The following is a 26,576-nucleotide window of genomic DNA, read 5'->3' as shown; positions in this document are numbered from 1 at the left end:
CCCCGGAGTCCTGGCTGTCAGCCCCCTCTGGAGAGGGGCTAGGGAAAGCCCCCCATCCTCCTACTAATACTTAGCAAGGGAGGCAGACATAGTGGCAGCCACTCTAGCACCTGGGGAAACTGAGGCAGGCTCCCCCTTTCCTGCTGTGGACCTCGCTCCCTTAAATACCAGCACAGTTGGGGTGGTGTAAACAGATTTCAGAGATGCTCATGCCACCATCGGGGCGGGGCCAGACAGCCCCCCACTTCAGGGGGGTCCCCTTCAAGGCACCGGTGCATATGCAGCCCTTGCCTCCATCCCCTGGGCACTGGTTTTTGCTGGCAAAGGCTTCCCCCCCGCCTTTCTTGGGGGGGGGGTTAAATACCCCTCCAAGTTTCTGTACCCCCCCCAAACCGGGGGTGGAGACGGCAGAAGAAAGAGACCGGCTCGCGGGGGCAGGGGCGGGGAATATCTACAAACTTTAATTCCACGCGGGCGAGACACACACACAAGAACCAGGGGGTTCCTCCCCCTGGCTTGACCCCGCCGGGCGGCTTGAGAAATCCCCGGGGGGGGGGTCCCCGCGAGTCCAGCGGGCGGATGCACGTTGGCACAGCTCGCCGCCCGGCCCCCCCCCCCCGGCGGGTGGAAAGCGACCGAGTTCAGTTCGTTATTGCTAGATAGAAAACCCACGTCCGGCCCGGCCCGGGGGCTGGCCACCGGGCTAATACTGCCCCGGCCTCAGTTTCCCTTTTCTTCGGAAAAAAACCCCAAACACCCAATGTGGAGATAAGGCAAATTTTGCAGGAACCCGTGCGGTTGGGGAAACGCCCCCGCGGTGGATAGAAAACGTCCTGCCGGCGGCCGGTCTCCACCGTGGGGCCAGAGGAGACGGTTCAGCTCGACCCCTGTAGAGTCAGATTGCTCGGGGGTTGGGGGGGTGTAAATGCCCCCCCACCCTGCTGGATAGCCGGGGGAGAAGCGAACCAAGGAGACAGCCCTTAGCTGGAAAGGTCCGAGAGCGACGAATCACCGAATACATTCTTGTGGCAAATTCAAACACGACCGGGGGCGCGGTGAGAGCTGGTCGCCCCCCACCTGAGCCCAGTCCAGGGGGGCGGCCCAGGACTGAGGTTAGCCGGAGATCCCGGGGCGTCAGATTGTCCCCCGCTGCCCCATGTGTCCCAAGGGGTGCTCCCAGCCGGATCCGGGAAACCATCAGCTCATTGGTTCCCCCCGGGACCCTCGCTGGCCCGAGGTGGAGATTCAGTCGCCCCCCCGGCGCCGCGGGGGCTCTGTGACACAGCAAACAGGGGTGGGGGGTAAATCCTTTGCCGGCCTATTGCACGCTGACCGCGCGGAGGCCACTACAGGCCAATACTGACTGAAGGGGGCAAAGGGGGTGAAAAACCAGATCAGGTCACATCCAAATCTTGTGTCCTTTGATCCATTGACCGAGCGAAGGAGAGGTGGGGGAAGGAGGCAGGGTGACCCCCTATTCCCGCTAACACAGTAACCATGGAACCTCACAGTATTTGTTGTAGGGCCTACCAAAACCAAGGAGGTCCCGGACCAAAAAGAAAAAAGAAACCAACCCCAACTTTCGACATACATCTCAAAAATAAAAAAAACAAGTGTCTTTGCCATTTGGTCGATTGAAAAATTCATAAACCACAAACGTTAAAAAACAAACGGAAACCCAATGGGCTGGGGGGGGGGGTAACCCCAAAAGCTGCACTGGTTTGAAAAAAAACAAAACAACACAACACCAACAATCCAGAGGCGGGGGGAGGAAGAACACCCGTCAGAAACTGTAAGTCTGGCCGTTCGGCGGGACGTCTTCCACGCGGGGTTCCTGGCTCGCCGCAAACGGGGAAAAGCTTCATGGCGTCTCGCGCAAAGGCTGGGAGAACGTCCCTCCTCCCGCACACTGATTTCCAACGGGATGACTTGTGAGGGGCGGGGGGGGAAGGGGGAATAAAATAAAAACGTCTCCTTGGGAAGATTTCAACGACTCTGAAAGGTACCCTGTGTAGTGGCAACCGTCCCGTGAGACACGAGGCCCCAGAGACGGGCTGTAAACAAAGAAACAACAGATCCATACGCGCAATTAAAAAAAAAAAAAAAAAAAATATTCAAGCCCAAATAAAAAACGAGAAAACAAACGAACCAACAGTTTCTCCCTCCCCTCCAAAATCTGTACAGCTGCATTATTGAGAGAGAAATGTCTCACCTCTCCGGGTGGGGATCGGTCACAGAAAACCCAACTGTGTCTCCGTTTTTAAAAAATATCTCTCTCTCTCTCTCTACCTCGAGAGAGCGTGACCGGAGCTTTATTTACTTGGGTCTAAGCCGCAGCCCCAGCCGGGTGCTGGGAGGGGCTGGCGGATTTCGTCTTTCCAATTCTTGTCCAAAGATACATTCATCAATGAGTGTGGGGCGGGGTCAAGCCCCCCCAGCCGCCGCACGCACAAAAATGCTCCTCCGTCAAAAAACAAACAAAAAAAACAAAAAGAAAACCAAACCAACCAACAAACCCCTGCCCCAACCAAGGGCCATTGGGATGGGGGCGCACATCTAACGGGGCGCGGGAAAGGCTAAATAAACGAGATGCCCAGAGAGCTTAATAAAAAAAAAGGGGCCTCGCAACCCCCCCAAAAAACAATGGGCAGAAGAAATCATCTTCCTATCAGCTGGGCAGCGTAATGCCCAGCGGGGTAGAGGGGAGGCTGGCTTCATGGGGCGGAGCTTGTGGGGAAAAATCCAGCTGGGGAGGCGGAGCTTGTAGAAGAAATCCAGCCAGGGAGGCGGAGCTTGATGCAGGGAGGTTGCAGGGCCTGGAAGCTTGCAGGAAGCGAGGCGAGGCGTCCGGGCGGCCCGTAACGGGGGAGCTCCGAGGCGTCCGGGCGGCCCGTAACAGGGGAGCTCCGAGGCGTCCGGGCGGCCCGTAACAGGGGAGCTCCGAGGCGTCCGGGCGGCCCGTAACAGGGGACAGGAACTGGCAGGAAGCCAGGAGAGCTTTGCCGGTTAGAAGCTCGCCCTGAGCCAGGTGAGTGGCGGGAGCTCGCGGGAAGAGCACCCGGCTCCAGGGACCGGAGTCGGCTGCCGTCATTAGCGTTGCCGTTCTGCCCCACTCCTCCCGGGCACCACGAGGGAACCAACGGGAGGGGCAAGTCGGTTGTTTCACGGTTGTGCAACTTTCAAAAAAAGAAACAAACAAAAAAAAACGCAAGGTCTCTTCCAAAAAGAGAAAAACGAACATGGCGAGAGCAAACCTCCCGTGTCAAGCTGTGTATATAGCGATATTTACATCCGGCCCCGCAGCGCGAGACACCAGGCCAGCTCGCGACAAGCGGGCCGGGCAGTAAGTGCATTTCTTCAAGTTTTGCTATTTTTGTGGGTTTTTTTGTTTTGTGTTTTTTTTAAATGAAATCTTCTCTTTTCCCCTTCTCGAATTTTCACGTCTCTCCTCGTCCTGTGTGAAAATAACAGTGTTTCCTAGAGCGATTTTTGTTTTGTTTTTAAAGTTTCTTTATAAAAATTTCCTCCAGAATCAACAAAAAAATCCATTTTTTTCCTTTTTTTTTTTATCAGTTCTTTGTAAAAAGTCTCGATAAAGTGCATCAGCGGGTTGCATTTTAAGGTGCTTCGTGTGTTGGAGAAAGAAGTGCTCACACATACTCCTCGTCCGAAGGCGGGTCGCCGGCGCCCCCTGATCCGAGCGCGCGCGCCGCCCCACCCCCCCCGCCAGCCCCAGTGCCCCCCGCTCGCCAGGGGGCGGGGCGGAGGAAAGGGGAGGGCGCAGCACGGCCGCCTCGTCCTTTCGCAGTGCACATTCAGGTAAGACTGAATCGGTTAAGAAGGCAGCAGAGTTCCTATTGCTACGAGACCTCAGTAGTCGTCAATGCTTTCCACCTCGCCTGACGGGCCGTGCAGCGAATAGCCTGGGGGCAGAGCGGGGCACGAAGGGTTAATCGGCTGCGCAGCCCCCCCGGCTCTCACCCACCAGGCCCCCGCCCCTCCCAGAGCCGGGGAGAGAACCCAGGAGTCCTGGCTCCCAGCCCCCCCTGCTCTCACCCACCAGCCCCCACCCCCCTTCCCAAGCCAGAGAGAGAACCCAGGAGTCCTGGCTCCCAGCCCCCCCTGCTCTCACCCACCAGCCCCCACCCCCCTTCCCAAGCCAGGGAGAGAACCCAGGAGTCCTGGCTCCCAGCCCCCGCTGCTCTCACCCACCAGCCCCCACCCCCCTTCCCAAGCCAGGGAGAGAACCCAGGAGTCCTGGCTCCCAGCCCCCCCTGCTCTCACCCACCAGCCCCCACTCCCCTCCCAGAGCCGGGGAGAGAACCCAGGCGTCCAGGCCCCACCCTACCCAGGATGCTGGGGTCAGCGTGCAGCATGACCGGTCTCCTCTTGATCTTCACCGGCTGGCTGCCCTCGAAGGGCGGCTGTTTGGTGCCGTGGTTGGCCGGGAACGGGGAGGGCAGGTTGCTGGAGCTGAGCCAGGAGGCTTCCTGGTGGGAAGGGGGGAGGGATTAGTGCGGCGCCCCGCCCCTTGCCCCTCCCCCCCAGCAAGGGGAGAGCGCCCCCTACCTGCTGCTGCTGGCGTTGCTGGCTGGCTTTCTGCTTGGCGCGGCGCTCCAGGAACTGCTTGGCAAACTCTTTGGCTTCCGGGGTGTCGCCCAGGTAGGAGCGGATGAAGTCGTGCACGTCGTAGGGGGACTCCACCTCCTTCAGGAACGCCACCACCGTGGGGACTGCAGGGGGGGAAGGTGGGGGGGGTCAAAGAGAGCCAGCCCCCGTCGCCCCCCCCTCCCCAAGCACCCACCCACAAGGCCGAGGAGAGGCCTGCGAGCTGCGGAAAACAGGCAGGGAGTGGGGAAACTGAGGCAGAATGCAGGGAAACTGAGGCAGAAGGCTCCCAGCACCCCTCAGGGGCACAAGGAAGCCAGGCGTCCGGGTGCCGGCGTACCGTCGAGGTTGCTGCAGCTGTTCAGGACGTGCAGCATCTGCTCGCACCACTGTGTGAAGCCGTCCTGGGGCTTGTGGATCCCCTGCAGCAGCTTGAGCAGCTTCTCCTCCTCGTCCGTCTTCTTCCGGCTCTGCCGGCCCGGCCCCCCGTAGCTGTCCCTGTGGGGGGGGAGGGGTGTCAGAGAGAGCCACAGGCCCATCCCTGTGCCCCTCCTGCCCGCCCCGCAGCCCCTGCCCCCCCAGCTCTTCCGGTGCCCCTCACTCCCGACCCGCAGTCCCTGCCAGCCCAGTCCCCCCCGGCGGTGCCCCTCACTCCCGACCCACAGCCCCTGCCCCGCCCCCAGCCCATGGGCTCACCCGAGGGAGGGGCTGCTGCGGCTGCTCTTCAGGCCCAGGCTCCTCACATTCTTGACGCCCTCGTCCCACGGGCTGCTCTTCTCATGGCTGCTCCACAGCTGGCTGGAGTCGGCGCCCCACTGCGAGGGGCTGTTCATGCCGAGCCCCCCGTGCTGGGAAGGGAAAGCCAGGTCACCGCAACCGGGGCTGGGACGCGCCCACCTCTGGGGCGGGGCGGCAGGTGACCCGGGGACCCCTCGCCCGGCCCCGAGACGCAGCCACCTCTGGGGCAGGGCGGCTGGTTGCAGAGGGGATGGGACACTTCTCCTGGGTGGCGCGGGGTGGCGCCAAGCCTGGCTTGGGGCAGGACATGGCCGGGGCAAGGCCAGGGCAGAGCCTGGGGGTGTGGCCTGGCTGGGGGCGGGGCCAGGGCAGATCACAGGGGCGGGGCCTGGCTGGGGGCGGGGCCTGGCTGGATCACAGGGGCGGGGGCCACTCACCGCTCTCTGCTGCACCCGCTGCTGCTTCTGCAGCTGCCGCTCGCTCTCCTGCAGCTCCAGCAGGGCCTTCATGCCCCCGGGGGGCTTGGCCAGGCCCCCCCAGGGCGCCACGCTCTGCGCCTGCAGCAGCTTCAGCACCAGCTCCTGCTGCCGGCACTGCGGGGAGCAGGGGCGTTACCGGGGGACGGCCCAGAGCCCCCCCAGCCCAGAGCGGCGGTTCGTGACCCACGGCCGCCCCCAGGAGAACAAAGTGGGGATCTGGGGACCCTGGGGGGGAGGGGGCAATGGCCCCCCTCAGACACCCGGGGTCTCTACCTTTCATGGGAGCCCCACAACCCCTCTGGGGAGCAGATCAGGGCCCCTAAAACACAAGGGTAAACTGAGGCCCAAAGGCGCGCTAAAGGAGAAAGAACCCAGGAGTCCAGGCTCCGAGCCCCCCGCCCCGCTCTAACCCACCAGGCCCCATTCCCCTGTCAGAGCCGGGGAGAGAACCCAGGAGTCCTGCCCCAGAGCCGGGGAGAGGAGGCGGGGCGGGGGTCCGTGGGGGTCAGGGGGGCCTTGACCTGTTTGCGCCGATACAGCTCCTCCTCCTCGCGCCGCTTCTGCTCCTCCTGGCGCCGCTTCTCTTCGCGCCGCTTGCGTTCCTCCTCCTCCCGCTTAGCCCTGAGCTCCGCATCGCGCCGCTCCTGGAGCTGCGGCACCGGGGGGCAGGGCGGGTCAGGGGGCCCCGGCTGGCAGAGAGCCCCCCACGCCACCCACCCAGCTGCCAGGGACTCGGGCAGCGCTGAGATCCCACGTAGCCCCTCTGCCGAACGGCAGCCAACCCCGCTGCTGTAACCCCTCCCAGAGCCGGGGAGAGAACCCAGGAGTCCTGGCTCCCAGCCCCCCCTGCTCTAACCCCCCAGCCCCTGCTCCCCTCCCAGAGCCGGGGCGAGAACCCAGGAGTCCTAGCTCCCAGGCCCCCCTGCTCTAATGCCCCAGCCCCCACTCCCCTCCCAGAGCCGGGGAGAGAACCCAGGAGTCCTGGCTCCCAGCCCCCCCTGCTCTAACCCCCCAGCCCCTGCTCCCCTCCCAGAGCCGGGGCGAGAACCCAGGAGTCCTAGCTCCCAGGCCCCCCTGCTCTAATGCCCCAGCCCCCACTCCCCTCCCAGAGCCGGGGCGAGAACCCAGGAGTCCTAGCTCCCAGGCCCCCCTGCTCTAACGCCCCAGCCCCCGCTCCCCTCCCAGAGCCGGGGCGAGAACCCAGGAGTCCTGGCTCCCAGGCCCCCCTGCTCTAACGCCCCAGCCCCCACTCCCCTCCCAGAGCCGGGGCGAGAACCCAGGAGTCCGGGCTCCCCGCCCCCCTGCTCTAACCCACCAGGCCCCACTGCCCTCTCAGAGAACCCAGGCGTCCTGGGGCCCGGCACTTACTTTCTGTTGCAGTTGCAGTTGTTCTAGGATTGGACCCTGAGTTGAAGAAGTAATTGGTATATCCCATAGACTGGCCTCACCGCCTGCGGGAGAGGCGGGAGCGTCAGGCCCGGTGCGGCGCCCCCCGCTGGAGCCCCCCGGAGCTGCGCCGCCCCCCTTACCTGCGGGCTGTGAGGCTGAGGTATGCGTGTCCCACAGGGACCCTGTGTCTGGCACGGACATGGATCGGTTCATCGCCGGGATCAGGTTCTGCTCCCCAGCTCTGCAAGGCAAGGGGGGCCCCTGCTCAGCGCTGAGCTCGCCCCCCCACAGCGCCCCCGGGAGGAGAGAGAGCCTCCGCCACCCCCAGGGCCTCTCCTGTGGGGTAAGGCAGCTACTAGAGCCAGGGAGAACCCAGGAGTCCTGGCCAGTCAGACAATGTGCAAGTCCCCCTCTCCACCCCCCAGATGGCAGCAGGAGAGTGGGAGTCGGAGTGCGGGGAAGTGGGGGGCCAGGGGGGTCACTCACCGGGGTTTCAGAGCCTGCAGCTGCTGCAGGAAAGCCGTGAGCTGCTGCTGGGTCAGGTCCCCGGCCGCCAGCTTCTGCTGCAGCGCGCACTGGGCAAACTGCGGCCTGCGGGACGAGAGCGGCCGGGGAGTCATGGCCGGCCCCCGCCAGGGCCCCTCAGTCCCGGACCCGCGCCCCGCCCGCGGCAGGAGGGGGACGGTGACGGGGGGGACGGCCCCGGGCCCCGCCCGCGGCAGGAGGGGACGGTGACGGGGGAACGGACCCGCGTCCCGCGCCCAGCCCGCGGCAGGAGGGGACGGACGGGGGACGGCCCCGCGTCCAGCCCGCGGCAGGAGGGGACGGACGGGGGACGGACCCGCGTCCAGCCCGCGGCAGGAGGGGACGGGGGATGGTGACGGGGACCGCTCCGCGCCCAGCCCACAGCAGGAGGGGACAGGGGACCGCCCCGCGCCCAGCCCCTCCGAGGCGCCGGGACCGTACCTGTCTGGCAGGTACCTGTTGACGAGCTGCAGGAACTGCTGATGCTGAAGCTGGTGGTAGAGGGCGGCCGCGGCCAGCTCCTGCTGCTTCTTCAGCCGCTCCTGGTCCAAGTTCCCCTGGGGGCAAGCGGCAGAGACAGGCTGTGGGGCCAGTTTCAGACCTGGATGCGGGGTGGGGGGGCTCTGATCTCAGGGGCCTGTGACTCCGGGACATCTCGCTTCAACCTCCGGCCATTGGACGCTAACTAAGGATTGTGGGGGGCAAAATAAAGAGCTGGGGGGCCCCCCAAAAGGTAGATGGGGGGCCGAAGGAGACACCCTGCCACCCTTGGCTGCGGAGAGGAGCTGGGTATGTTTCGGTTTACACGGCACCAGTCGCTCCCCATCTCCCTGGCCTTGCAGGACAAACCGATTCGGGTCCCCCCCGGGGCTGGGCCGAACAGGTTCTCCCCGCCTGGCCTGGGGGCTGGAGGCGGCTCTGGGATTCAGGGTGGGCGGCTGCCGAGAGCGGCAGGCTGGGCTTTCGGGGAGCTGGGGGGTCCCCCCAGGCGAGCCTGGCCCCGGGCTGGTTCGGGGACAGGGGGCGGACCCCGTCCCGGGGGGCTCGGCTCACCAGCAGCGGGGGCGGCGACGGGCCCGGAGCGAAAGGCACTCTTCCCCACATCTTGATCACCTCGCCCAGCGGCTGGAAGCCCTCGTCACAGCCTCGCTTCACCAGCAGCGACATGGTGAAATAGCCGGCCTGGAACCACTCCGCCATCTCCTGCGTGGTGAAGGGCCCTGCGGGGAGCAGAGAAACAAGGATGCTTATGCAGGGACCCCTCGCCCGGCGCCGAGATGCGGCCACCTCCAGGGCGGGGCGGCTGGTGAGACAGGGACCCCTTGCCTGGCGCCGAGATGCGGCCACTTCCGGGGCGGGGCGGCTGGTGAGACAGGGACCCCTCGCCCGGCGCCGAGATGCAGCCACCTCCGGGGCAGGGCGGCGGGTGACACAGGGACCCCTCGCCCGGCGCCGAGATGCGGCCACCTCCGGGGCAGGGCGGCGGGTGAGACAGGGACCCCTCGCCCGGCGCTGAGATGCGGCCACCTCTGGGGCGGGGCGGCTGGTGACACAGGGACCCCTCGCCCGGCGCCGAGATGCGGCCACCTCCGGGGCAGGGCGGCTGGTGAGACAGGGACCCCTTGCCTGGCACCGAGACGCGGCCACCTCCGGGGCAGGGCGGCGGGTGACACAGGGACCCCTTGCCTGGCGCCGAGATGCGGCCACCTCTGGGGCAGGGCGGCGGGTGACACAGGGACCCCTCGCCCGGCGCCGAGAGGCGGCCACCTCTGGGGCAGGGCGGCGGGTGACACAGGGACCCCTTGCCTGGCGCCGAGATGCGGCCACCTCTGGGGCAGGGCGGCGGGTGACACAGGGACCCCTCGCCCGGCGCCGAGAGGCGGCCACCTCTGGGGCAGGGCGGCTGGTGAGACAGGGACCCCTCGCCTGGCGCTGAGATGCGGCCACCTCTGGGGCGGGGCGGCGGGTGACACAGGGACCCCTTGCCTGGCGCCGAGATGCGGCCACCTCTGGGGCAGGGCGGCGGGTGACACAGGGACCCCTTGCCTGGCGCCGAGATGCGGCCACCTCTGGGGCAGGGCGGCGGGTGACACAGGGACCCCTCGCCCGGCGCCGAGAGGCGGCCACCTCTGGGGCAGGGCGGCTGGTGAGACAGGGACCCCTCGCCTGGCGCTGAGATGCGGCCACCTCTGGGGCGGGGCGGCTGGTGACCCGGGGACCCTCGCCCAGCGCCGAGATGCGGCCACCTCTGGGGCGGGGCGGCTGGTGACCCGGGGACCCTCGCCCAGCGCCGAGATGCGGCCACCTCTGGGGCGGGGCGGCTGGTTAACAGCAGCACTGCCAGGGGGCAGACAGGGAGTTCCTGGCCAGGAATCAGCTGCCCCGCTGCCGTACGGAATCGAGAAGGGGCAGGGGGCATCTTGCAGCTCCGGGGACAGGAACCCCAGAGGAACTCCCTGCTGTGACCCCCCCACACCTTGGATCTCCCCCTGGGGGTCCTTGTAGAACCACTTCATGGCGGCCTCGTGGGAGAGGGGCAGGGCGGCAGCCGTGTTGCGAGGCTCCTGGATGGCCTGGGTGAAGCGCTCCTCGTCCATGGAGCTCTCCTGGAGCGCGGCAACCATCTTCTCGGCTTCCTGGGGAGGGGGGACTGAGGTGAGACCAGGCCCTGGCCACCCCCAAACCCGGGGGCACAGCAGGGCAGCGGGGAGGGCAGATTGGGAGCAGCACAGACATCACCTTGAGCTGGGGGCAGGAGGGTTCCTCTCTCTTCCCCACAGCACAGACCAGGAGTGGGGGGGGGGGGGGGGGGGGGGGGGGGGGGGGGGGGGGGAGGAGAGAACGCAGGAGTCCTGGCTGCCAGCCCCCCCTGCTCTAACCCACCAGCCCCTGCTCCCCTCCCAGAGTCGGGGGGAGAACCCAGGATTCCTGGCTCCCAGCCCCCCCTCCCTCTGCTCTAACCCACCATCCCCTGCTCCCCTCCCAGAGCCAGGGAAAGAACCCAGGAGTCCGGGCTCCCAGCCCCCCCTCCCTCTGCTCTAACCCACCAGCCCCTGCTCCCCTTCCAGAGCCGGGGAGAGAACCCAGGTGTCCGGGCTCCCCCACTCACCTGCTGAAGATGTTTCATCCCATCTTCGTCCTCGGTGTCCCCGATGGAGAACTCAGTAGCAGCATTGGGGGTGGAGGAAGGGGCGGGGAGGGTGGAGACCGCGCCCGGGCTGAGCTGAGACGGGAGGCCCAGGACGCCTGGGTCCCCTGGGGAAGGAGGGAGGGAAGGGGTCACTACATGGATCCATTACCCCTTCCCCCACCCCCCCCCCTCCATAATGCCACCCCCTGTTTTTAGAGGGGTCCTAAGATAGGCCACGACCCAGCCTTGGTAGCCTTCATGATGGCTCTGGGAGCTGTCATTTCAGGCTCGCCGCAGACAGGCAGTCGGACAGTCTCTGCTAAAATCAGCAGGACTGAGATGAGACGTTAGTAGGTTTCAGAGTGAACACCCTTCATTAAGACGCATAGGAAGCTATTGTTTCAGGCTCTCAGCAGGCTCAGGCAGCGTTTTAGCTCTCGAGAAGCATTGCAAGGGGGTGTTAAGGTAGGTGGATGGTTTCCACTGAGGTTAGCAGGAGAGGCCTGGACCATCAGTAGGTTCCAGAGTGAACGTCCCATTGAGTGGGGCCGGGATCTTTTCTGCCAGGCTCTCAGCAGACTCCAGCAGCGCCCACTTCCAAAGGGGACAATGAAGACACTAGCTGTGAAAATGTCTTGGCCCCCTTGGCCCTCAAGGAAGAAATGCATTCTGGGATGGGGGAGAAAACCACCACCAGCCCACGCCTGTGGGGGCAGGATCGTACCAAGTCTAATAGGCTCAGGCCACCAGCGGGGGAACCCACCCCCATCCCCCCGCCCACTTGGTACCTTCCGCAGCAGGCTTTGGCTCCTTGTCGCAGGTGCCAAGGGGCGCGGCGGGGTCCGAGCCCCCCAGCAGGGTGCTCTCACATTCACTAGTGGCAGTGGCAACAGTAGCAGCAAAGGGGGGGCCCGACAGCCAGGGGGCGCCGGGCGGGGGAACATCGCTTCTCCTCCGGGGCCGTCGAGGGATCCTTCCGGGCCTCTGGAGAGACAGAAAGAGAGAACGGGTTACCACCTGGGGGGCTGCCCCGAACCCCCCGACCCCCTCACAGCCAGGTGGAGTGGGGTCCCCCCCACGAGCCCCCCTTACCTTTCTCAGGGGCCTCCTTCGAGCCAGGCTCCGCGTCCTCCTTCCCCTCCGACCTCTCCTCATCTTCCTGCAACGGATGGAAGTCGAACACCTGCTCCTCAGGGATTGGCTCCTTGGGGCTCTTCTGTCAGAGAGGAGGAGGGGTTCAGGGGTCAGAGGTCAAGCCAGGACCCCCAAGCACATAGCGGTGGGGAAGCATCCCACCCCAAATCATGTCAATCTGATCACCGTTCTGCCCACTCCCCAGCCCAACCGACAGCAGGAGCTACCCCAAAGGACAGGGCTCAGGGGCAGGACTCCTGGGTTCTCTCCCCGGCTCCGGGAGGGGAGTGGGGGCTGGTGGGTTAGAGCAGCGGGGCTGGGAGCCAGGACTCCTGGGTTCTCTCCCTGGCTCCGGGAGGGGAGTGGGGTCTGGTGGGTTAGAGCAGGGGGGCTGGGAGCCAGGACTCCTGGGTTCTCTCCCCGGCTCCGGGAGGGGAGTGGGGTCTGGTGGGTTAGAGCAGGGGGGCTGGGTTCTCTCCCCGGCTCCGGGAGGGGAGTGGGGTCTGGTGGGTTAGAGCAGGGGGGCTGGGTTCTCTCCCCGGCTCCGGGAGGGGAGTGGGGTCTGGTGGGTTAGAGCAGCGGGGCTGGGAGCCAGGACTCCTGGGTCCCCCCCGCCCGGTACCTTGAGGGGCATGAAGGCGCCGGAGGAGTCGAAGGTGCCCATCTCCTCGTCCTCGTCGTCCATGCACCACTCGGGCAGCCCGTCCTTGTCGTCCTCGAAGCTGTCACTGCCCCGGTGCCGCCGCCCGCCCCGGTCCTCCTCCCGCTCCCGGAAGTCGAAGTCGAACTTGCGCCGCCGGCCCTCGGGATGCTCCCGCCAGCCGGCCGAGCGGGGGGGCGCCGTCTGCGGGGGGCGGGGGGTTACTCGCTCAGCAGGGGGGAGCTGGGCTGCCACGAGGGGTGCTCCCAGCCCCACCCAAAACCTCAGAACAGGGACAGGACCTCCCATGCCCTGCCCCCAGACTGTCCTATGGCCCCTCCTACCACCCATCATGGGTGGGGTCCCCCACAGGCCCCGCCCCCAGCCTGTCCCTATGGCCCCTCCTACCACCCCATCATGGGTGGGGTCCCCCACAGGCCCCCCCCCCAGCCTGCCCCACCCACAATCCCCAGAGTCCATCCCCCCCCCCCCCCCCCCGGGCAGCTTCCCCAGCAGGCCTCACCTGGGCTGGCCGACGCCAGCGCTCGCTCTCGCGCCGGGCCCCCGCTCAGCCGCCAGCTGCCCCCAGCGGCCGCCCCAGCGGGGGTGGGCCCGGCACCCCCCCCCACCTCTTCCTCCTCCTCCTGCTCCTCCCGCAGCGTCCGCCAGTTGTTGCTGTCCGAGCGGGCATAGTCCTTGCGGGGGGGCAGGGCCCCCTCCTCGAAGGGAGCCGGGCTGGGGGGGGGCGGAGGGGGAGAGGCAATCAGTGGGGGGGCCCGAGTCACATGTCCCCCCCCACATCCCAACCACCAGGGGGTCAGCCCCGCCTACAGGGCAGCTGCTAAGGAAAGGGGGAGCCTCTCCCCCCCAGTAGAGCACCTGGAAGAAGGGTAGCTCCCTGTGGGGGACAGAGCCCCCTCTTCCTCAAGGTGTCTGGGTGTTCCCAGTAGATGGCCCCCCCCAATTCTCAGGTATGACTGTGGGGACCCCCTCTTCCTGTGAATATCTCTGTAGGATCCCCGACAGACAGCCCCCCCCCCTCGGTCCAGTCCCTCGGGTCCCCCAGGGTGTCCCCCCCAGACAGACCGGGCTGTTACAGCCCCCCCCAGCCAGGCAACCAGGAACCACCTACTTCCATCCCGCCGGGTTGGCTTCTCGAACCGCCGCTCGCCCCTGCCGGAGAGAGAAGGGGAGAGGTCAGAGCCTGGCCCCCTAATCCCCACGGGCCCCCCAAGCCCGCGCCCCCCCCCCCCCCACCGCACTCACCTGTCATCCCAGCTTTGGCTGCGGTGGATCTCCCGGGCCCCGCGCCCAAACGCCCCCTCCGGTTCCTCCGGACTTCTTTGGTAAAACCCGCTCTCGCCTCGGCCCCGGCCTGCGGGGAGAGAGCGCTGAGACCCCGGCCTGCCAACGGGGGGCTTCCCTGGGCCAGCCCTGCCCCACTCCCAGGGTCCCGCCAGGAACAGCCCCCACCGGTCCCCATGCACCCCCAGGGCATGGGCCCCCCTTTGTCGGATCCCATTATCCCCGCATCCCCATCCCCCCCACCAGATCCTGGTGCCCAGACCCCCAATTCTCCCCCTAGATACCTCGGCTCCGGGTACTGCCCCTCCCCCGGGAGACTCCAGTGGGAGCGACTCCGCCTCCTTTTCCCATCAGCCTCAGCACCGCCATGCTGTTCACAGACATGGAGAAATTCCTCTGTAACAGAGCCGGGGGGCGGGGGGTTAGCACCCAGACATCACTCCAGCCTGGCAGATCGGGGGGCCAGACCCCTGCCCTGTTCCCCGCCCCCCCCGAGCCAGCCAGTGGGGTGGATGGGAGCCGGCGCCCCAAGAGGGAAAAGGCCCCATGTCCCATCCCCAGGACTGCCCCTGGGGATCTCGGTCGTAAGGGGTTCCCTTGTCTCTGCAGACCCCCCCCGATCTCTGTTGGGGGGGTGGTCTGTGCAGCCCCTGGCACAAGCAGAGGGTGTCCCCAAGGTGCTCCCCCCGCCCCTCTACCTGCTCCTCCTCCGTTAGTGGGACCAGGGCCAGCGGCTGCAGCGGCTCTTCCTGGAGAATGGCAGCGAATTCCTTATCCTGGAGCTCCTCTGGGACCTGGGCGGGGATGGAGAGAGCAGCTGGGGGGGTGCGGCTGGGAGCAAACCTCCCCTGCCCCCCCCCCTGCAAAAACAGCAGGGTCAACCCCTCTCTGGTGGCCTCCCCCACCCCCAAAGCCAGGGCTTTCACTTGGGGCGCACACCCCCCAGTGAATCTCGAAGGGGAGCCCCAGAGTCACACCAGGCTTGCCCTGTGGATGATCTGAACTCGGACCCCAACAGCCCTTATCCCAACCGATTAGGGGTCACCCCATTGGGCAGCCAGAACCCTGCCCCCTGGTCACCTGACATGCCATGGGCCGGCCATGGTTTGTTTTACGCCTAGGGGAATTTGGCGCCACTGCGCATGTGCAGAATTTCTGTCCTCCGCGGAGTTCTTTGATTCCCCGCAGAAGGAAGCAAAGGGAAGACACAAGAGTGGTCATGTGACCCCCCCCCAACAGTATGTTTCGGGGGGCCCAGGGCAGGCGGCAGAGAGGCAAATCACTGTGGGGCGGGGGCAGGACTGGGAGTACCTGGCTGCTAGCTCCTACCCTGCGCCAGCTCAGCTGCTCCTCCCAGCTGGGCTGGGGAGGACGGGACTTCCTCTTTCCCTGCACGGCTTCTGGCGCCAGGTCAGACCCACCCCAGATTTCTCCCCTGGCTGCAGGAAGCTCTGCAAACTCCCCACCCCCCACTTCCTGCACCCATCGCTCCTCAGCTGCAGGAGGAAGGATCCCTGTACAGGGAGCTGCTTCCCCTTCTGCCCATCCCCCGTCATCCCCAAACCCACTGAGCCTCACCAGCCCCCTGCACTCAGAAACCTGCCCCCGACGAGCCCCACTCCCCCACTATCTGAACCCCCACTAAACCCCCCACTCCTGGACCCCCCCTCCGTTGAGCCCCAACTACCTTCACCTGCACCCCCCTGCAGAGTCCCATTACCAGAGCACCCACAAGCCCCTGTGCACCCAGATACCCCCACACACGGATCCCCCACTGAGCCACCTGCACCCAGACTGCCCCACACAGAACCCTCTCAACCCCCACCTGGATCCCTCCACACTCGGCTCCTGCCTTGCTGAGCCTGCCTGCCCGCAGCTGGCCCGGAGGGGCAGGGCCCTGGGGTGTTTCTGGGGCCGTCCCGGTCCGTGCGCCGTGTCAGGTTTGGGTGCAACCTCACCACTGAGTCAGTGTCCCGGGGGGGGCAGAAGCTGCAGGGGGATCTCCCATCTCTGTGCAACCAGTGGCCTGTGCTCCCCACTGCCAGGCTGGAGCCTCCACATTTATTTGGCATGGACTGGGCTTTGGCTACCTGCCTTGGCTGGCACCTTAAAGGCAGGGGAGGCCGGGGGGGGAGGGGGGTTTACAAAGCCCTTTCACAATCCCAGCCCCGGTAGCCCCCCACCAGCCGGGCACACACGCACCTTGTTCTCTTTGACATAAAGTGCTAGCATCTCTTCTCTGCCGTAGCGATACTCAGCGAGCTTGTACTTTGGCATGGCAGGAGAGGGCGGGGGGGAAGCCACGCTCCCCCCACTGGACAGCGCGCGGAGCCTGGGGGGGCGGGACAGACAGACAGTCAGCGACAGGGCCGGGCCAGGCTCCACACGCACATGGCTGCGTACACAGAGCGAGGCCATAAGGGCGTCTGGCCAGCTAGGAGCCTTCAAGCAGGGCTTTAGGGTTAACTTAGAATGAGTTAGAGCAGGGGGAGATGGAAGCCAGGACTCCTGGGTTCTCTGCCTGGCTCTGGGAGGGGAGTGGGGGCTGGTGGGTTAGAGTAGGGGGAGCTGGGAGCCAGGACTCCTGGGTTCTCTCCCAGTTTGGGGAACAGGGTCTAGTGGGTGCATTATCAACTTATTTGCCCCGAAGTTAAGGCACAACCAGTGTTTGTGGCTCTCCCTGGGCCCTGCCCCCCAGCTCCCCCGATCCCCAGTTCCCTGTGCTCACCATTCCGGTCCAAAATTGAGCGTCTCGGCGGCCATCGCCCTCTGTGTGTGCGTTGAGTTTAGCTTCTGTTGTCCTATGACCTGCACAGCGAGGAAGGAAACCGGGCGATGAAAGGCGGGCGCCCCCATCCCATCACTCTGGGCTCCCTGCCCCCCCACCCCAACCTCTCACAGCCCCCCATCCCCCTTCCTTACCTGCTGGCTACAGCCCCACGCCCCTCACCGTGGGAGGCTGGGCCCACGGCAGCGAACCTGCAGCCAGAAGACAGAACCCAAGGGGGGGCAGGGTTAGGATCAAGGACTATCCCCCCACTCCTCATTTCACATTTCCCCCATCCCACTGTCTCCCCCTACCCAGGCCTTCCCAGTGCAGATCAGCTGCGGGTGGGGGGCTAAGAAGGGGTGAGGCCCCCCCGCCCCCGAGGGGGAGTTCTGGATGGGAAAAGGTAGGGGCGGCTCTTGGCCGCTCTCCAAAACACCGGTCCATTTCAGATATCTACCATTACCTAAGAGATAAATAATTCTAGCCTATCCCCCCACCCCTCAAAGCTTCCATATGCCTCCCCCAGGAACCAGCTCCATGGTCTACGTGATTACAGCAGGGGAGCTGGGAGCCAGGACTCCTGGGTTCTCTCCCTCCACACCCGAAGCGTTTCTCACCAAGACGGCAGCGGCTTGCTGGTCCGAGCGCGCTGGGGGATTTCCGAGAGGAAGGGGTGGGGGATCTGTGGGCACCCGTCTCTCCGGGTCGCTTGTGGAGCAAGGGGGCTGATGAGGCTTTTGGGCCGTTCTCCCCCCACGACAGAATCGGAAGCCGGATTCACATTGGGAAGAGCTGCTGGGGAAAGAGGGGAAGCGTTAGTCCACACGGTGATGGATTCGGGGGGGCCCACCACTGGCTTCAGACCCCTGTATCCTGCAGAGCGTAGCCCCCAGCATGTGGGGTGGAGGTAATTCTCCAGTAAAGGGCATAGGACACACAGTGGAACAATTCCCATCACAGCCACTGGAGGGCACAAGAACATAGAGCTTCCATTGCACTGTCCTTTATGCAGGATGTAAGGCAAAGGGAACCCAGGACCCCCTACTCTAAGCCACCAGAGCCAGGGATAGAACCCAGGAGTCCTGACCCTCCACGCCCCCGCTCTAACCCACCAGACCCCAAACCAGAGCTGGGACTAGAACCCAGGACTCCTGACTCTGAGCACCCGCATCAGCATGTGGCAGGGAGATCCACAGGCTCTTTGGGGCCAGAATACCATCTGAAGCCTGACAGGTTCCACGTCAGCCTGCCCCTGGTGCCAGCAGAGACCCAGCTGGGCCTGGGCCGGAACGGCTGCAGGCCAGGCAGCCCAGCCAGAGGCGGGAAGGTGTTGGGGGGAGAAAGAGAAGGTTGCATAACACCCATGTCAAGATTGTGGGAAACCACAAAGAGCAGAGCGGCCAATCCTCTGGCAGGGCCACCGTCGAGAGCTAACGGACAAACGCCAAACCATGGGGCGCTTAGGCAGACCCGGGGAGAGAACCCAGAAGTCCTGGCCCCCAGCCCCCCCTGCTCTAGCCCACCAGTCCCCACTGCCCTCCCCAAGCCGGGGAGAGAACCCAGGAGTCCTGGCTCCCAGCATCCCTGCTCCAACTACACTTCGCTCCATCACTCACAAACAGCAGTTTCCCGGCCCTTCGGCCGAGGCCTTTCGGAGGCAAAGACCCCGGAGCTAGAACCTGACAGGAAACTGCCGCAGCATTTCCAGCCCGGGCACCCCTCCCAACCGCAGGCCTGTGGGGAGTGTTACCAGCTGGGGGTTTGTATCACAGCCAGGCGTATGCGAGACCTCAGCGAGGGGCCCCACCCCGGCACCACGCAGAGCCGCCAGGCCAATATCGGGGCAGCTATGAAACAGAGATAAGAATCCTGCCTTTGCCTCCTTTGACTGGGGACAGGGCCTGTCTCTTGCCGTGTGTCTGGGCAGCGCCCGGCACGACGGGGCCCTGATCTCAGCTAGGGCAGGGCCTGTCTCTCAGCCTGTGTCTGGGCAGCGCCCGGCCTCACGGGGATTTGATTGGCTCGGAGGACACAGAAATAATCCCACAGCAGGGGCATTCATGAGAATCGGATCCTGGCCAGGAGGCCAATTTCCGATCCACGTCTGGCTAAGATGCGAATAAAGCAGATCACCGTGCTGAGCTCGCTCCACGCTACGCTGTGTTCCCAGTGACCGCTAAGCCGTATCAGACCATCCAAGTTGTATCAACTTCATTTCCCCAGCGAGATTTCAGACTTGTCAACCCAAAGCGAGCGGCGGTCTGACTCTTTCCAGGAAGATATTCTCCCAGGCACACTGAAGTTACCCGTGTTCAGCTCCAGCTCATCCAGCCCCGAAAGCCCCCTCTGACATTTACACAAGTTTAACAAAAAGATTGTAATCTCCTGGGGGCAGAGACCTGGCATGATCGGGGCCCCAGTCCCTGACGTTATCTGTGATACAGTCCCCAGAAACTTGTCCCAGTGAGAGGTTGAACCAGCTCCTTCTACAAAACGTGAAGATAGATACCCCCGTCATCCCTCCCCAGCTCCAACCACTAGACCCCACTCCCATCCCACAGCTGGAGAGAGAACCCAGGAGTCCTGGCTCCCAGCACCTCCTGTTCTGACCCACCAGCCCCCACTCCCCTCCCAGAGCTGGGAATAGAACCCAGGAGTCCTGCCTCCCCACCCCAACCCAGTATGTCCCCCTCTCCATCTCGGGACAAGCTACAAAATATACAGCTGAGGTTGTGAAAAGCGAGCGACGATTTTGGGCCCCCCGACTTGTCTGATTTTCAGGGGATCAGTGCCTCAGTGCTCCAATTCCCACCCCCATGCCCATGTCTCAAGTCTGAAACCTGCCCCCAGAAAAAAAAACAAAACAAAACAAAAAAAAAACCAAACATTCAGTCCCCAAAAATCACCAGGTGGCTTTTGGGGAATCTTTGACATTTACCAGCTGCCTTAAATTCATGGAGACGTCAAATGCCCCAGTCACAACTACGTGGGTGAAACCAGACTACGCTCTCCAATGAACTCACAGCAAAACACGAGAAAGGGCACCACCAGCCAGCCATCACCCCACGTCTGACAGCCCGGTCCCCTTCGGAAGGCATGCCCGGGCACTTGAGTGGAGTTATGAATTTGACACTAAAAACTCATAACCTCAGACACGGGTTTTATGGCTCAATTTCAATTTCTCGCACCCCCTGCCGCTGGCTAACCCTTAATCCCCCACTCCATTTTAAGTGGTCTCCCACAACGTGGGTTAACCACTTTTGTGCAACGATCTACCCCAAAACTCAGATTGAGCTCAGACTCTCCGGTTTCCTTCCCGGCCCAAAGTTGATCCGATAAAAGAAAGTCCAATCAAAGACACTATCTCACTCACCTTGTCACCCCTGCCCCCCACCCCAGGCCTTGGTAAATATTCATAGGTCACTCCCATCAGCAACAGCCCAGTGGGCATGTCTCAAGAGCTACCAGAGGGTAGCTGGCTACTGTCTTACACTACTTTGATTGGGAGTTTTCCCGGCACAATGTTTTTGTCGTGGCTGCATCCAGCAGCCTGATGTGGGCAGTTCAAGGAAGAGCACCTCCAGCACCCGGCCTTCCCTCTCCATCCCCACAGCCCGGTCTCTCTCTCTGCATCCCTTCACCGGCTCCCGTTTCTCCGTGGCGTGAAACATCGGCTACGTGTCTTTCCTTTCCGGTCCGATCCCCTGCAACCCGTCAGCTCGCTGACGCTCAGCCTGGCGCGTCCCATCAGCCTCCATTGCTCACTGGTTCAACTTCCAAAGGAGCCTCTTCACCTTTTCTACCACAGCCCCCTCACGCCCACCTTGAAGCTCTCTTTGGTCATGACGCTTACCAAAAAACCCTCAATGGCGCTGTTCCAACACTGTCCCGTTGTTTCCATGTACCTGCTATCTCTTGTCTTATCCTTCCACTGCAAGCTCTTTGGGACAGGGGCTGTCTTTTGGTTGTTTGCACTACATCCGGCACAGTGGTACAAGACCAGGGCTCTATTATGCAGCAGATTCGTAGATCACAACCAACTCGGCCGGCTTTGGAATCATCTAGCCCAGAGATACAGGAGAAACTTGGAGTTACGAACCAACAGGTCAACCACACACCTCGTTTGGAACTGGAAGTACACAATCAGGCAGTAGCAGAGACCCCAAATAAAAGGCAAATACAGGACAGTTCTGTGTTAAACTACTAAAAAAATACAGGGGAAGTTTAAAAGCAGATTTGACAACGTAAGGAAATTGTGCGCTTGTTTCATTTAAATTAAGATGGTTAAAAGCGGAATTTTTCTTCTGCGCACTAAAGTTTCAAAGCTGCATGAAGGCACTGGTCCGTGGTAAACTTTTAAGAACAATCGGAACGTTTTGTTCAGAGTTACGAACAACCTCCATTCCCCGAGTCATTCGTAATGCCGAGGTTCTCCTGTCCTCAGACCTCAGGAGCCAAATTAGTGAGCCACATTACCCAAACGAGCCACAGCAGTGCGACCATATAATTTCATTTACTACAGTGCTGGAGGTTCATATTTAACCAGTATGACAGGGAAATCATTTTTACACATTATTCTCACAGCAAATGAGCATGACCAAGTATTATTTTATCAACTACCTTTGAACAACAACACAGTAAAAGAATCCTGATGTGATATAATTATTAATCAATCACATGCTGCAAAGAGGAGACTCATTAAAAAGCCACTTGCAGCTCACGAGCCTCAGCTGGAATCTCACTGATTTAGTCTGACCACCTGGGTGACGCTGCCCGGAGAATTAATTTCTGCTTGAGCAGAGTTTTAGTAAAAATGTCCGAGGTGGCCACACAAACCAGGTAGCGATCCCAAGTCTAGCAAGACCTAAAGGCTGCCTAACCTCTAAGCTACCGGCAGCTCTTTAAAGTTAAAGCGCAAATCTAAAAACAACCCTGACTCCGTGTTCTATGTACGTGAGCTTGGAAGGATTGGATTTTTATCAGTAAATGTTGGTAAACATCCATTTCACCAGACACACGCAAACCCGAGGAAAAAAGTATTTCCACTGATAACAGAAATGTACAGAGTGGCAAAGTAAGAAAAATGCTGCTTGAAACCTTATGAGAATTTGTCTGTTTTGACACACAACGTCAACAATGTGTTCTAACGGTTAGAAACCTCTAACTTTTTGAATCTCAACATCTACTGTCATTAAATAACGATTTAATAATTTCCCCTCAACTGTGAATTAAAAACAATAAAAATATTTTACAATGCCCTAATATAAAAATCAATATTATCCATCAAAATTAAAAAATAAAGTAAAACTTGAATTCTGCTAAACCTATACAAACAGCAAACGGTACAGACGAAGAGCACAGATTGGAATAGGTTCTGGGAAAGCAGATACACATTCAAATATACACAGTAGTTAATACACAGGCTTGGATTTTTTTAAATAATTTTGATGGATGGTTTATTTTTAAGCATTAGTTTGATTCTCAATTTCAATTTGCACAGTTGTGCAAAATGCTGTGGTTTTATCGATTTAACTGTTCACATTTGCAGGAAATTCAGAGGGGCCAGTCAGTCATCATTTAATTACCGCAGAGGGAGATTCAAAAAGTTAAAGCTTTAGAACCATTAAAAAACATCGTTAACGCCACACGTCAAAACAGACGTCAATTTCACAGGAAACACCCAACCCCTGGAAAAAATATTTCCATGGATAATTGAAATTCAGGGACAAAGTAAGAAAAATGCTGCTTGAAAACTTCTTAGTTTGATTTAAGGATAAGTTCTGAAGCTGCATTATTCTGACTTTGCTGGTCTGGAAATGTTCATTATCCATGGAAATATTTTTCCCATGGGTTGCGTGCGTCCCGTGAAATAGACAATTCTGCTATTTATAATAGAAATCTAACCTTCCAAGCCTATTAATAATAGCGCACGACCCTCTCGGCACATTTAAAAGAAATAACAAGCCTTAACACCGATCTGTATCCCTAGCCCAACTCAAACGCTCAGTTCACACAAGCATTCATAAGAACAGCCAGACTGGGTCAGACCAAAGGTCCGTCTAGCCCAGTATCCAGTGCCAGGTGCCCCAGAGGGAATGGACAGAACAGGGAATCATCCAGTGATCCGTCCCTTGTCACCCATTCCCAGCTCCTGGCAAACAGAGGCTAGGGACACCATCCCCGCCCATCCTGGCTAATAGCCACTGATCGACCTGTCCTCCAGGAACTTATCTAGTTCTTTTTTGAACCCTGTTATAGTCTTGGCCTTCACAACATCCTCTGGCGAGGAGTTCCACAGGTTGACTGGTCGTTGTGTGAAAAAATACTTCCTTTTGTTTTAAACCTGCTGACTATTCATTTAATTGGGTGACCCCGATGAAGTGGGCTGTAGCCCATGAAAGCTTATGCTCAAATAAACTTGTTCGTCTCTAAGGTGCCACAAGTCCTCCGTTTCTTTTTCCCTAGTTCTTGTGTTATGAGGAGTAAATAACACGTCCTTCTTTACTTTCTCTGCACCAGTTATGATTTTATAGACCTCAGTCATATCCATACCTGTGCTCCAAACACAACCTTCACTTTATCCCATCTCCGCTTCCCCCCACACCTGCCCCATCCAGCTCCCTCCCCCGTAACCAAACCCACCCCACTGTGGCAGTACCAGGACATTTTCAGGCATCACTTTGTTGACTCTGCCTACGTCTGTCTGCTCTCAAAGCAGAGACCATCTACTACTTGGTGTTTGTACAGCACCTTGCGCAAGGGAGTACCTAGGACCAAGAGCAGGACCCTCTGAATAAAGACTTATTACAACACATTTCCACCACCAGAGCTAACTCACGGACGCAGTTATAACAGACGCACCTCACTCCAACTCCACAAAGCATCGCGGACAGATGAACTTTCAGATATCTTAAAGCTGGAAGGGGTCATTACTTTGTCTCATCCAACCGGCCGCATAGCATGGATCAGAGAACATTCACCCCAGGAATCCTGCACCGAACCCCCAATTTCTGCTTTTGAGACGCGGAGCGTATCTTTTAAAAAGACACCCCCGATCCTGATTCAGACTCCAGGAGGTGGGTCACTGGGTCAGTTGCTCCAGTGGGTTAAATTTCCCTCCCCGGTGCAAACCCACAACTTGGTTTTAGTCTGAATTTGTCCCCTTGGAAAGATTTCTCCCCACATTAGAGCCCGGGATCAAGTCACCTCTGAACCATCTCTTGGATAAGCCTGAGCCCAGCCCCGACTTGGATTTAAAAATTTGCGGCCTCTCTGAGGGCAGCGAGATGACAACACTAAAATGGGGCTCCCGGAGCTGGGAGACCGAGCGCGAAGGTCCAACCCCGGCACTGGTGCAGACTCCTGGGGGCCATGTCTCGATTCCCCCGGCTGCACAGAGAGGGAACAGACCTAGCAGACCACAGTTACTCTCTTAGGCTGGCAGTTTTCAGCTGCCCCACTGGGGTCTGGTGGTTACCCCCCGCCCCCTTGACCGTGCGTTACTAGGAGACAAACAGACGCGACGGCAGCAAAGGCGGCGTGAGCACAAGACTTCACACCGGCCAGGACTTCATCTGCCTTTCAAACCAACCGGACCTCAGGACTCTTCTGGCACAGATTTGTACAGCGCCCGGCTCAGAGGAAGCAGCAGGACTGCACTGGGACTCAGGACCCCTGGGTTCGCTCCCCGGCAGCGCTGCCATCACCAATTGCGTGACCGCTTTCCCATCACCCTGCCTCAGTTTCCCCCCGTTATCGAGCACCACCGTGGCACGGAGGCTGCCCGCCCCCGCCGCTGGCGTGGTGGGCGTAGCTAGATGGACAAAGGCATGAGGGACCATTGCAAACATCTAGTCCGAGCCGCTGCACACCCAAGGCAGAGAACTGCCCTGGAGCAGGGCTTTTAGGAAAACCGCCCTTGCTGACGGGGAACCCGCCCAATCCCGGGTCCGTCGTCCCAACGGTTTGTTACCCGCCCTGTCAGAAACGTACCCCTTATTTCCAACGTGACTTTCCCCGCCAAGAACGACCGCTCACCTGCCCCCGTCCACACGGACAGACGGACGCTTCTTTGCCATCTTTCATTCCCTCCCACAGCACCCACACCAGTGGCCCGTCGGGGGTGTCTGTGCGGCCCCCGGCACAATGGGGACCCCCCGCTCTCAATCAGGCAGGGGGGTGTCTGTGCGGCCCCCGGCACAACGGGGACCCCCCGCTCTCAATCGGGCAGGGGGGTGTCTGTGCGGCCCCCGGCACAACGGGGACCCCCCGCTCTCAATCGGGCAGGGGGGTGTCTGTGCGGCCCCCGGCACAACGGGGACCCCCCGCTCTCAATCGGGCAGGGGGGTGTCTGTGCGGCCCCCGGCACAATGTGGGGGGGCCCAGAAATTCACCCAGTTTCAAGGAGACACATCGAGTCAGAAAGGCCGAGGCCGGCCCAGCAGCTGCACCAGAGGGGCAGAGAGCTCCCGACGACCCAGCCCACACCCTCCCCCCGGGATGTGGGGGCCCCCGCCCCCCCCGGCCCGGGGGTAGCTAGAGAACGACCCGGCGGCCGCAGCCCGGGAAGGGGGTGGGGGGGCTGGACAGCAAGAAACAAGGGGGCTGCAGAGGCGCCCGCACCCAGCCCGTCTCCCAGCCCCCGGTTCGTGCAGCCGCTCAGGCAAGTGGGGTGACCAGACAAAACCCACGGGGGGGGGGGGGGGGCCTTATCCAGGGAGGGGGAGGGGACGGGCACAGCACGCGGGGGCAGGGCGGGAGAAAAGGGGGCTCCTGGGCAGAACAACCCCCCTCCCCGGCACTTTTGCCCCGAGCGGGGGGGGGGGGGGGGGCTGCATGTGCCCAAACCACCCCCCCCGCCAGCCAGCGACTCGCCCCCTGCTCCCCCCCCGCACCCGCCCAGGGGGGAGGGTTCAGTGTGAGGATGGGGGGGAGGGGGGGTCCCCACACTCCCCCCCCCGGGCCCTGCATGGGAAGGGGGCTGGGATTCTGCCCCGGGGGGGCACATAGGGAGCAGAGCCCCCCCATAGCCGGGAGGGGGGGCGGGAGGCGTTTCTGGGAGGGGGGGGCGGGGAGGGAAGCTGGGGGGGGGCTCCCCCCCTCAGGGCCGGGCAGGGAGGGGGAGGGGCTGTTGGGAAAATGGGGCGCCCCCCCCCCGGAATCTCCATGGCTGCGGGGCCCGGGGGGGGCGGGGCCCAGGCCCGGGGGGGGGGGTCCCGCGGGTGGGGGGAGGGGCGGGGGGACACCCCGGGTCTCACCGCGGCGCCCGGCTCGGGGGGGGCGGGGCCTGGCGGGGGGCGGGGCCGGGGGGGGCCCTGGCCGCGGGGGGAGGCTCCGGGTCTCTCGCCGCTTCCGCCGCCGCCGCCGCCGCCTCCTCCTCTCGCCGCTTGTTTGTGTTTGTACCAAGATGGCGGCGCTGCGCCGCGTCACGTGACGGGGGAGCCCGGGGACCGCGGAGGGAGGCCGCGAGCGGGGGGAGGGGGGGGGGGGAGGGACGGGGTGTCACGTGACGGGGGGGAAGGAAACCGCCGCCCGGCTCGCGTGATGCAGGCGCGCGCGCGTCCCCAAAGCGAGGCTGCGGCAGGAGGGGGCGGGGCCGCCCTCCCAACCCCAACCGCCGCCCCGGACGCGGCGCGCGCCTGCGCCCCAGCGCGTGGGGCGGCCCCCTCACCCGCGCCGCTAGCATCACGTGACGGGGCACGGCCCTCGCGCGCGAGCCGCCTGTCCCGCCCGCTCCTCACAGGGGGCTCGGGTCACGTGACACCTCCCCCCACCACACGCACACAAAATGGTGGTTCGCGCCTCCTTGGGTGCGCGAGACCACAACGTCCCGGCCCCAGCCGGATGACGTCACCGCCT

General features: G+C 62.3%; 1 protein-coding gene across 1 annotated transcript; it reads right to left on the bottom strand.

Annotated features, from left to right (window-relative positions):
- Positions 1-434: 434 nt before the first annotated feature.
- Positions 435-26,036, bottom strand: GIGYF1 (GRB10 interacting GYF protein 1). Its single transcript, XM_075124057.1, is given in 29 exon segments — positions 435-3,923; positions 4,349-4,490; positions 4,570-4,733; positions 4,949-5,106; positions 5,305-5,456; positions 5,784-5,939; positions 6,347-6,475; positions 7,194-7,276; positions 7,355-7,455; positions 7,701-7,805; positions 8,181-8,296; positions 8,793-8,959; positions 10,216-10,375; positions 10,849-10,994; positions 11,658-11,805; positions 11,807-11,853; positions 11,962-12,085; positions 12,626-12,847; positions 13,167-13,208; positions 13,210-13,378; positions 13,769-13,816; positions 13,910-14,018; positions 14,233-14,344; positions 14,647-14,742; positions 16,151-16,280; positions 16,677-16,756; positions 16,871-16,927; positions 17,336-17,510; positions 25,976-26,036. Coding segments are annotated over 26 exon segments (3,114 nt in total). The 5' UTR covers positions 16,712-16,756; positions 16,871-16,927; positions 17,336-17,510; positions 25,976-26,036; the 3' UTR covers positions 435-3,870.
- Between the last annotated feature and the right edge of the window lie 540 nt (positions 26,037-26,576).

The sequence above is a fragment of the Caretta caretta genome, chromosome 28, assembly GCF_965140235.1.
Source record: "Caretta caretta isolate rCarCar2 chromosome 28, rCarCar1.hap1, whole genome shotgun sequence".
Taxonomy (NCBI): domain Eukaryota; kingdom Metazoa; phylum Chordata; order Testudines; family Cheloniidae; genus Caretta; species Caretta caretta.
This window is presented reverse-complemented; position numbering and strand designations above follow the sequence as displayed.